Source organism: Accipiter gentilis, chromosome 1 (assembly GCF_929443795.1).
Source record: "Accipiter gentilis chromosome 1, bAccGen1.1, whole genome shotgun sequence".
Lineage (NCBI taxonomy): Eukaryota > Metazoa > Chordata > Aves > Accipitriformes > Accipitridae > Astur > Astur gentilis.
Genome location: NC_064880.1, coordinates 48926501 through 48938636, shown reverse-complemented (window position 1 = coordinate 48938636; position 12136 = coordinate 48926501). Strand labels below are relative to the sequence as shown.

Below are 12136 nucleotides of genomic sequence, written 5' to 3'. Positions count from 1 at the left end.
GAGCTGAAGAAGCAGTCAGCAGACGATGTCCTAGCTTAAGCGTGATTTTATTCCTCCTCTGCCCCATGCACACCCAGGATTCAAACCTGCCCTCACCCCTGCCCTGCCCCAAAGGAGAAATTCAGATGTTTGCAGCTGCCCATTCTAGGTCTTGAGGAGTGTTTTGCAACAGACACCTAGCAAAACCAAGTTTGTTTCTTAAAATCTTGTTTCAACAAAACAGCACTTTTACCTTTTCAAAATAGCAGAAATATATCATCTAGCTCATAAACTAGGATGGGAAGTCACCAGCTCCAGGTCACTGGAGTCCTACAGCAGATAACCACCTGACACAGCTGGCTTTTTAAAAAAGGAGCACCTGAAGGTCACGAGCATGTCCAGGTCTCTGCGTGTTCTTGTTCTGGACATGATATGGGTCAGTAGTTTTGACACAGCATGAACTCTCACTACCTGACTATACTTACAAGAGTAGCAGTTTGCCAGGCTGTTTACAGTTTTTCCTTTTTAAGATGCATAGAGTGTCAATAAATCTGCTGCTTCGCTTCTCTGTCCTGTAGCTGTGAGATCTGAGGTTCAGTATACATATTTAGATTTTAATATTCCCTACCCTGGCAAAATCTCAACCTCCTCACTGAGTGTTAGCTGCCACAATAACCTGATAGAAAGAACAATAGCAATACAAATTCCAGATGTTAAACACTTTGTTGCTGGCTTTCCAAGGTCATTATAACAATCACTGTAACTCTGAGAATCACATTTGGATGGCTTAGGATCTCACAGTGTGTTTTCTAAAGAAATTTCACTGGCCTGGTCTGTCTCTGAGACTTCAGATTGTAACACTAAGAATTTGCATGAGCTTACACCTGTGCCAAAATCAGAACCTCAGTCTAACAAACTGAAGTTCTAGAATTTGTTCCTTCAGCAACTCAAAGAAGTAGATTTTCTGTGAAAAAAACCCTCATTGGGTGTCGTGGGTTAAGCCCAGCTGGCAACAAAGCGCCATGAAGCCGCTTGCTCACTCGTCCCGCGCTGCCCTGGTGGGATGAGGAGGAGAAAATATAAAGATGCGCTTGTGGGTCGAGACAAGGACCGGAAGGGATCACTCACCACTTAGGGTCACGGGCAAAAACAGGGTCAACTTGTTGGGGGGGGGGGGGGTGTCAATTTAATTTACTACCAATCAGAACAAGGATAATGAGAAGTAAAACCAAATCTTAAAACACCTTCCCCCCACCCCTCCCTCCTTCCTGGGCACAGCTTCACTCCTGAATTCTCTCCCTCCTCCCCTCCAGCAGCGCAGGGGGACAGGGAATGGGGGTCGGGGTCAGTTCCTCACACGTTGTCTCTGCCGCTCCTTCCTCCTCAGGGGCAGGACTCCTCACTCTTCCCCTGCTCCACCGTGCGTCCCTCCCACGGGCTGCAGTTCCTCACAAACCTCCCTCACGTGGGTCCTTTCTGCGGGCCGCAGTCCTTCAGGCACAGGCTGCTCCACCGCAGGCTTCCCCAGGGAGCGGCGGCCATCTTGGGGGGCCTCCATCCCCCTGCTCCGGCGTGGGCTCCTCTCTCCCCGGGCTGCAGACGGGCATCTGCTGCCCGCTCCCCTCCACGGGCTGGGGGGGACAGCCTGCCGCCTCACCGCGGGCTGCGGGGGCATCCCCTCCTCCCCGCTCCTCCTCCTCCTCCTTCTTCACTGACCTCGGGATCTGCACAGGGGTTCCTCTCACATTCCAACCCCGCCGCTCACTGCAGGTTCCCCTTCTCAAGTCTGTTCTCCCAGAGGCACTACCGCCATCACTGAGGGGCTCGGCCTGGGCCAGAGGCAGGTCGGACTCGGAGCCGGGGAAGCTTCTAGCAGCTTCTCACAGGAGCCGGCCCTGCAGCCCCTGCCCTGCTACCAAAACCCCGCCACACAAACCCAAAACACATAGGGATACATTAAACTCTTTCAAATCTGATGGAACACTTTGCTCCATGATGAGGGAGGTGATGGTATTGGATCATAGATATGTGTCTACTTTTTTTTCAGATCTGTCTTAATGGTTGCATGGTTTGCAGCCTCCTATATGCCTCTGCCTCACAAGAAAATATAAGAAGCCACTTGTTGATACACATCTGACCAGTTTTGAAGGCACTTAGTCTGACTGCCTGTAACTAGGATGCAATATTCTGGCAATATTTATAGAAGGTTTAACTCCTGAGATCTAATTAAAATACTATGACATGTGTGCTCTTGAATTGGTGCCCTATGAATTGGCTGTTCTCTTTCCTCTATGCCAAAACAATGTCAAAACAATAAAAACTGCTAATAAGGATGAAAAACTGGCTGAAATTTGACTAATTCAATTGATTATCTTTTTCCTCTCTTAAAAAAAACCCCCACTGATTCTTTTATTAACAGAATATCTTCAAATGGATGGGCCTCCATAAGTAATATGGTACTATAAAAAAAAATTAAAAATTTTTCTGATTCATTTTAACTTGGAATAAGTAGCTCATTACTGATTCTGTGGGACCATGAAATTACATCTTCTTATGACCCAGTTTCCATAAGTGTAAGTATGCAATTCACCAAATTCTCCCTTTTATTTATTGTGATAGCATCACCTTTGGGGGTACATATTTAACATATCTTTTAATCTCAAGTCAAGAACAAATCTTTTAACAGCTGTTATTTTAATTCAACTGGAACAAAAAAAAAATCAATTTTGGCACAAATCTGACCCAACCATCAATGCCCAGAACATATACTGGCTTTCAAAATTAGGCCTTGCACTGGTCCATTTCCGACTGAGCTGAGGTGATTACTTTAGCACAGTCTTCTCTTTCCCCACCAGTGGGAAGAAGAGGAGAAGAAAAAAAGAAAAATTATAACCCTAACAGACAAATAGGCATGAAAAAGCCTATGGAAAACCATTTTTAATACCTCAATATTTTTTTTTATTTATTGTCCTTTGCTCCATCATATGAAACTACAGAATCATAATATATTTTGCCAGAACATTTTCAAAAGCATCTAAATATTCCCTTTCTAATTACAAGACTTAGAATAACTTTATTTCTAAACAACTTTATCTTTCATTTGTAGCACTTTGTGAGCAAAAATGTCTGTTTGGAAGCAGATGCATAAGACCAAATGTCTGTGCTTGCAGAAGTGGCTATACTGGTTCAGCATGTGAAAAGAAGGTAAGCTCCAAACCCACTGATTCTTATGGCAAGAGGGACAAAAATAACCAAATGGAACTGAAACAGCCTACAGGAAAATGGGTTAAAGTCTTGTTAACCTTATGAAAGGTGTAAATAAGGTTACAAAATAGTTTACAGGAAGTTTAATGACTGCTAAGCTGCCAAAATAACACTGTATCCAAGTTCTATACAAAATTTTCCCTTAAGGAACAGTTTAATACTTGAAATATAAAACCCACAAAAGCTGTGTCTATTCTAGTAGGTAGGGTCATCCTTAATACAGTGCTCCTGTCCAAACTCACTAATCATCTGCACAGTAAACCCTGAAGAAAAACAGCTAGTTGCAGTCCAGCCCAAGCATGGAAGCTTTTCTGAATTGCAAGGGCAACCTGCTCCTCCCCACCAGATGCCCCTCTGCTTGCTTTTCACCCCCTTCCCTTCCTAACTTTGCCTCCTGTTTGCAACATGCACCCAGGAGGTGTATGAGCTGCAGCTACTCTTGTTCATTCCTGCTCCACTCCAGTTTCTGATGTCCACAGACAGCCTGCTTTTTTCTTGCTGAGCTTGACTTCAAACTCGACATTAAATGTCACTACAGACCTATCCAAAAGTGGCAAAACACCAGAACAATTCTCATGGTTGGAGAGGGATTCACCTCGCTCCTCCAAGTAACTTTGTTAGAGGCTCTTTTCCAAGATGAACTCTTCTAGAATCTGTTAGCACTTGCTATTCCGTTACCAAATGGGTGCTCCCACCTATGCTCAAACAGAGCTAATGGGACTAAATCTGTGCCCTCCCAAGGTGAATGGCAACCAAAACAGGCGACACCTGTTCTTCTCTGTATCTTCTTGCTGTTATAGCTGTTCCTGTTGGCTTATGAAGAAACAATGATTTCTCTCTTCTTGACATTGACCAAAGCAAACTGATGTCCAGTTCATGCAAATCTTTTTTTGCGTGAATTTGAGAAGCATTGAGTTGGGCAAATACTATCCTCACCACCTCCCAAAAAAAACAGTAAGCCATGTCCAACTACCAGAATGGTTTGCAAGGTTATAGTACATCTGACAGGTGGGCTTGACCTGACCATCACATCAGTGTATGTTTTTAAGTCGAGTTTATCCCCTACATCACCACTAAGACAAAATCATTTTTTCCATCTTGCCTGGTGTGCCTAAACACTGTATGTATCAACTTGAATTTCCCCTTCTATTTTGAGTACTGCTGTATTTCTTATCCTGCACCTCCTGTTTCTCAGAGAAACTTCTCCCTTCCAGAGTCACAAACAGCCAAAACAATTTACAGGTTTGCCATTGTTAAGAGCCACAATTTTAAGCCATGGTCATTTCCCATAACTCAAACACTATTCCACTCAGATGTCCTGATTGGCCCAATATCCAGCTTTCAAAAAGGCAGGTTGCCTTGTCATTTATCTATATTGAAAGGCTAGGGGCAAAAAATCAACATATTTTCATTTCAATTACATAATGCTTTAAGAGAAACCATGAAAATCTATTCTGATAGTCATTTTGTTCTGTTAATGATAATTAGATTTTAATATCAGAATTAAAGTTCTGTATGGATTTTCTTAACAAGTACATTCTCATACTAAATTACAGCTCCTACATCAATATTGAAATGCAGCTGATGTAGATCAGATGAGTAAGTGTTGTAATTTTCTATATATAAAAAAATCTATTAAATAGGTTGGCTGTAGCCTAGGAAAATACGGTGCTCATTTTCACAGTTAACAGAAGTCCAAATGGAAGCAGGAATATGCCAAGATAAACTGGAGTTATTGTCTGCAGGTGTTTATATCCAGGAGACTTTCCCTTGGTAGGTCAAGAGTTGCCCTCTTTGATACAGCAGACCAAGATTATCAGGATTGCTTTAGAGCATTACTGTAGTTGTGAAAGTGTGAAGTATGATATTTGTCATTTCACAAATGAAGTGGAACTTTGTTGCACTTAACAGAAAATATTACATCAAAAAAATAGGCTTCCTTTTCACATGAATAAACTATTACATGGTAAATCACTCCTGAAAGAAAAAGAAAGTAGAAGATGACTTTGCATATTTTGTATGTCCAAAATGCCAAGACATCAATGATACATGTAAACACATGGGTCTCTCTAGCAATGATTAATCTCACATTTTTCAAGACTGTTTAAAGCACTCTTCAGTTTCCTGGCTTATTCTGCAGAATTACTGATTGGCTGTGCTGATATGAACGTGCATTACTTTGATGTGAAGAAGGAAATGCTCTGAATAAAAGAGAATTAACAGGTTCCCTTCAATCTGTGAGCCTTGCTGAAAGCTAGAATCAAAGTTAGTAATAAAAATGATGGAGTTAATGATGTCTAGCTTAAATTACATGGCTTATGTTATATGAAAGCAAATGACCTACCCCTCAAAAAAAGCAAAATTATGAGAGATATTAAAATACAAAGCTCATTTACTAGCATGGATTACAGTAAATTGTAAACATAGGAATTCATACCCATATTGCTGTGGGAAAGTTGTGATGATAATCTTCATAGAGTTAATTTATCAGACTGGATCAGGTATAACTAAACAATCTGTACAAGTTTTAATCAACTTCTTATCCAAACCTCTCAATCGTGGAAATCTCACGATTTATCTAAGTAATTGTCCAAGTATTTAACTACATTATTAGAGCACAGTTTGTTTTTCCTAAACCTGAACATAAACCCAATCTGTTGCATGTACAACTGATACTTCTTGGGGTAACCTTGGTGGGCACAGAGAAAAGTTATCACAGTTCTTTCAGTAACAACTTTTATATGTTTGAAGACAATTAGAGTCTCTGCTGCCTGATTTTCTCCCATTTTCCTAAGCTAAACCAACCAATTTTCAAGCCCTGTTCCCTGTTGCTCATCTAAACTGTCTCCAGTTTCTCTATATCCTTCCTCACATGCTGTAGCTGAGCACCAGTGCAGGCTAGTGCCCAGCAACTGCCTCCCTGTGTGTCTCTGATTAATATATTTACAGCAAGAGATTTACATTTTTCTGCAGCAGTGCTGCAACCTGCTCAGTCTTTTCCACAGTTCTGATACCTTATCACTTATTTCCCATTTGGCATTTGTGCAGTTGACTTTTCCTCTGTAAGCACCATCTTTATTGTCTTTACTTAATTTTGTCTTACGGATTTCAAGCTGTCTCACCCATTTATCAAAACGATTTTTAATTCTAAGCCTGCTTGCACTGCCTCCAAGTCTGACAATGTTAAAAAATGTGACACCTCATTGTCTAAAACATTAATGAAAGTAGCGAAGAGTAGAAAAATCAGGGCCTACAGAATAGTGATATAATTATTCCTTGATAATACTTTCTCAAACAGGCTTTGCTGCTTACTTATTTCATCTGAATCATACTTACTGGCACAACTATCTGAGTCATATCAGAAGTCTCCCTAAAGTAAAAAACATATCTGTTCTTGGTGGATAGAATGGCTGGTTCCCTTATTAAGATTGAGGGGTTTATAAATTGATTGTTTAATAATTTGTGTTAGTATCCTTCCAGATACCAACTTAGTCTGAATCTTTGGCTGTCATTCCCTTGCTTTTTCTTTTTCTTTTTTTTCTCATTCAAAAATAGATATTATTTTTATTGGGACTATTTATATCCTTCGGGAGTTCTCAAAGCAAGTCACTGCTGGTTTAGAAAATGCATCTTTAAATATGCTGGGGTAAACTCTGTGAGGCCCTGTTGACCTGGAAAAGCTGCTTCATGTAAAGACCCTCTTATACACTAAGACTTTCCATATGGGGAGTTAATGCACAGTAGATAGCATACCATAAATTCAAATCCCAGTTTATTGCCTAGTCATTTAACCTTGTAAACAGGCCTTAAATCTGACTTCTCTGAATCTGAATACTCAGTTCCTTCCCTACTCTCCCTTGCGTGCCTGTTCCCTTGTTAATTCTGATCATGTTAAACCTTTTGTCACATTTAACCTTTCCGTGAAGACTGAAGAAAAGGCATTGAGCACATAGCCTTGCCTGTGTCATCTCCAGTTTTCTCTCCTTCCTGTTAGATTTACCACTATGTTTTGCTGTGGGAGTTAAAACTCATGCTTTGCTCTGTTTCTGTTATGAATCTTCAAATAATGGGAACAACACAGTAGCAGTGGCATGTAAAATTTGTCCAAAAACCTGGATTAAATTGGAGTGGAGCAGCCTCTTCCTTTCCCTCAGCAGCAGCTGACAAGGGATTCTCTAGGTGACTGCACTTGCAGCTAACTAAATTGCGCCAGCCTCCCTTTCCTAGGCAAGGAGATGCAAGCTAATTGCCACTTACCCAGTTTAGGAGACTGATTTCCTCCTTTAAACTTAATTTCTGGTCTTCAACTTACTCTCACAAAATTTAAGTGAAAAATTCATTTCTAGCAGCATTTTTTTCAGAGTATGGACTGAAAACACTAAGGAGATAGATACAGGGAGACAGGAAAAAAAAGGCCTCACTGCAGAACTCCTTTTTCTTCCACAAACTAAATAGTGTCTGGTTTTCCCAGTGCATTTGGAAAAGCTGGACGGCCCATATTCGCTTAATGACGTTATTCCCCTTTCTCTGCTGTAATCTTCGGTATAGTTCCCTTTTGTGCAGTTAAGATTCCTGAAGGAACAATATACATTTTCCCAAATTATTCATCATCTACATCCTAGTTCTCACGTTTATATTGCCAAATGATTTGCAATTCATTTTCTGACATTTTTGGTTTACTTTTTTTTGGATTTCTGCTAAACAAAGCCTGCCAACAGCATTCCTCAGAAGGCTAATGAACTTGCTAGAATAGCAATCACTCTCTTAGAAATCTTCTGCGTATTTTTAATTTGATTTGACTCTTTGAGAGATCCAGATAATTTAGGAAGTTTCATGGCAGACATGAAGACAAATGCTCCTGCTGACTTTTACATTCAAAACAGCCATTAGAGCACATTTGTTCAGGGCTGGAAGGGGTGACCCAAACAAAAAAGACTAAACAGGCCTCTTTTCCAGTGGAACCACAGTTAAAAACTTTGGCACAAGTCCCAAAAGAGACTAAGACAGACAATCAAGGCATCATTTGCACAACAGGGAGTTTTTCCAAAAATTGAAATTCATATTGTATCTGTTGTCCTATCTGATACCATCACGCTTTCCTTGGGTTTTTTTTCCTTCCTAAATGGATTAAAGTAATAGCATTAATTAAGCCAACAGAATTAATTTAAGCTAAACAATGTTATCTAGTTAGATATAAATGGTACATAATATTACACTACAAGCTATCGTGATGGTGTATTGTCCCAATAACAGTTTAAATATTAATGCACTAAACTTGCCTGTCTGTTGAATATTTATTCTAAAGCATAAAGGCACTGAGAAGTGTAGCCTGTTACAGAAAATAATAATTAAGAAAAGGCTCACCTTATAGCAGATATTTTTAACACTCGAATTTACCAATAAACCAAACAGCAGCAGGCCATTCATTCCCTATGAATGAACCCAGTGACTATGCTCCAAAGATTAAACATACTATTGATTTCAGTACAGCCTGAAAATACAAGATGTTTTTAATAAACAATTTCTCATATTAGGCAACCCTCTGCTGCAGTTAGTGACCTTAACATCACTATTACTTTGTTCATTTATACACTAACAGACATTAAACCACAAATCATGGTGCTGAAGTTATACGAGCTGTATTTAGCATTTGCGAATATACAGGCTAGTCATCTGTGGAGTTTTAGGGAAAAATGGCATGCCTATTCTTAAATTATTTGACAAATAAATGGAAGTAATATGAGATAAAAAAAAGGGAAAGTCAAATATAAGCAGTATCGAGCTACACATGTCAGACTATTTGCTTGCTTATTACAAAAGAATGTAAGAGTAGTTAATGCTATTTAAGCAAAAAAAATGAGACTGTGACTTCCTCATCATATCACTGAATATCTTCAACACATATACTTGTTCCTCTATTCAGACTGTATTCAGAGGCTTCTTGATACACTGTAGTTAGCCTAGATCTGGAAGCACCCAAGAGCTTGGGCTTCCAGGCGTGCCCAGATAAATCCATGCAGAGATGTGCCCTACCAGGTAAACTTGCCTGCTAACCTGGAGGTCTCCATGTATGGTCCATCCTACTGACGACAAAAACCTGCCACTGGTTCTTAAAGGATTTAAAGAACGATGGTAGTGCATAGTATGAATACTTGATCACACTTTTAGTTTCGGAAAAGCTTGTGAAGAAAGAAAACTTATGAAAGTGTTCATTCTGGACTTCTGCTGCTTCCCTGCAATAAAAAGATGCATCCTATATCTTCTCTTTAACTCTAAATGGGACAGAAGAGCATTACTGATTTGGAAATCACAATGCTTTTCTTTAGCTTTCATTGGAGTTTCATGAACACAGGAGAAACCAATCTATTGAAAGTCTTCCCTGATATGTTTGACTTCAGCTGACACATGCCTTCAGAATGGATTTGTGGGGTGACTGCAGACAGGTCTGTGTAACATGAATACTTAGAACTTTCTGCCCTTTTTGGTACTAAATATATGCTCCAACTTTCTTCACACATTTCTACCAAAAGAAAGCAAGACAGGGCCTTTGCAGTATTTGAATTTTCATAATATGTCCTATTTTATATATAAACATTCATATATATATATATCCGCATCCAAAGAAGAGCAACGAAGCTGGTGAAGGGTCTAGAGCACAAGTCTTAGGAGGAGCAGCTGAGGGAACTGGGGTTGTTTAGCTTGAGGAAAAGGAGGCTGAGGGGAGACCTTATCGCTCTCTACAACTACCTGAAATGAGGGTGTAGCAAGGTGGGTGTTGGTCTCTTCTGTCAAGTGACTAGTGATAGGATGAGAGGCAATAGCCTCAAGTTGTGCCAGGGTAGGTTTAGATTGGATATTAGGAAAAATTTCTTCACCGAAAGGGTTGTCGAGCACTGGAACAGGCTGCCCAGGGAAGTGGTTGAGTCACCATCCCTGGAGGTATTTAAAAGACGTGTGGATATGGCACTTCAGGAGACGGTTTAGTGGTGGGCTTGGCAGTGTTAGGCTGATGGTTGGACTCAATGATCTTAAAGGTCTTTTTGAACTTAAATGATTCTATGATTCTATAACTATATATATATATACACGCATCCAAATATATACACATCTAAAATCCAGATACATATTTTAGTATAAATGTGTATATAGATAAATGGAAATGTGTAATATGACACAGACATGCACATACATGTTTATTTGGCCTCAATAAATATATATCACTCTTCGAGATATTACACACATTTTTGCCATGTAAACTCAAATCCTTACTCTAACTAAACCTGTCTAAATCCCAGCAGACACTTGTAGAAGTACGCTCCCTTTTCATATAAAATAAATGTGCCATGTACTATTCACAAACAAACAACTGCTACCTGGGTACATCACTATCAGCAACAAAGGTACAGTATTTTAGAGTCAAACAGGGAAGTAAAATTTGGATACATGATGCTAATATCAATGTTATCCTGTCATATCAAATAGAGATACATCATGATTAAGGAACACCTTTCTTCTTGTCCTGAATAATAAATTAATGTCAACATCTTTATGTGCTTTGTAATATAGATTTCTATAAAACTGCCCTTCAAAATGGGTTCTTAAATCTATGTGCTAGCATAAAATAAAGCTTTTCATATCATCTATTATCTTGTTTTGGGATAAAGAAAATTCACTCATGTATTTAAACCAAGATGATATTCATGGACAACTTCTGCTGTATGAAAATGGGATAAGTGCACTGAAATGCTTTCAGGCAAGAAGCCAACAATCTCCATGCGTTATACGGAAGTGGCAGAGTGATTTTTTTAAGGCACACCTGCTTTAGATGAAAGAAATTGAATTCCAACTCCATAACTGTCAAGCGCCACCACAAATAATAGAGCCTAAGCCAAATCATTTCAGCAATATAGCTATTTTCCTGTTGAAGCGATGGAGCAGAAATCAGCCTTAGCTAGATGATATCACTTTATGTGCATGCTTTGGAAACAGTTCCATTCATCATTTCACTGCTTAATCCCTTTCAGTAACATGTTCTTCATTCCCTAGTTAATAAAAACTTTGGTTACCTAAGTCAAAATTGTGAAAAAAAAAGTGTGGATTGTGATTTTGCCGTAATTACATAAAAATTCCGAAGAAAATACAGTAACTACAATAAATTATTTGAATGCTTGCACATATTTTTTCTTACATGACATCACATGCATGAGGCTGTTTCTTCTACAGTCCCTTAAGCAGCTGAATCCTCATTTCTTTTTTGCAGCTCCCAATAGGATGAAGATAACATAACAACAGCAGGACAATGAAGACAATCATTTGGGTATTGATAATCTGGCACTGAGCACATTTTTCATTTGGGAAGATAGTGTGAAGAAATTGCTAGTTCTCTCCCTTCTACCCTCATATAATCACACAGAATAATAAAAAAAAAAAACAAAAAAAAACAAAAAAAACAACCCTTCTCATATGTCAATAAACCTACATTTATTTTCAAACCTGTCTATGGCAAGGCTCAAATTCATGATCCATGGCTGTAGTGACACCATCACAATGACTGCTCCTGACAACAACAAGATTTTAAAATGGCACGGACCGTTTTGTAAAGATTTTTAGTGCCATGTTATTCTGCTTTCATTAAAATTTGAAGGCACAGATAAATTTCCTCATTTCTTCCCATTTTTTTTAAACAGGTATGTTTGCCCACAGTCTAAAGAAAAGTGAATCCATAAGATCCTGCTTCTTCTGAGAAATTTCAGTGACTACCAAGGGAAAGACGTCAATAATGTTTAACCAAACTAGCTCCAGCCTGTATTGTCTTTCCCTGAGTGACTGCTAGAGCCAAATGCTTTAGTTTCTTAAGTTGTTAATGTATCAGCATTTATTTGTGGAGGTATCA

General features: G+C 39.2%; 1 protein-coding gene across 1 annotated transcript in view; it reads left to right on the top strand.

The window, feature by feature from the left end:
• LOC126038618 (von Willebrand factor D and EGF domain-containing protein-like) overlaps nt 1-11634 on the top strand; it is a 188179-nt gene extending 176545 nt beyond the window's left edge. Inside the window, exons 28-29 of the mRNA XM_049800584.1 lie at nt 3086-3183; nt 11504-11634. Of these exons, the coding sequence (XP_049656541.1) occupies nt 3086-3183; nt 11504-11518 (113 nt within the window). The 3' untranslated portion in view covers nt 11519-11634. The remainder of the gene's footprint in view (nt 1-3085; nt 3184-11503) is intronic.
• The last annotated feature ends 502 nt before the right edge of the window (nt 11635-12136 follow it).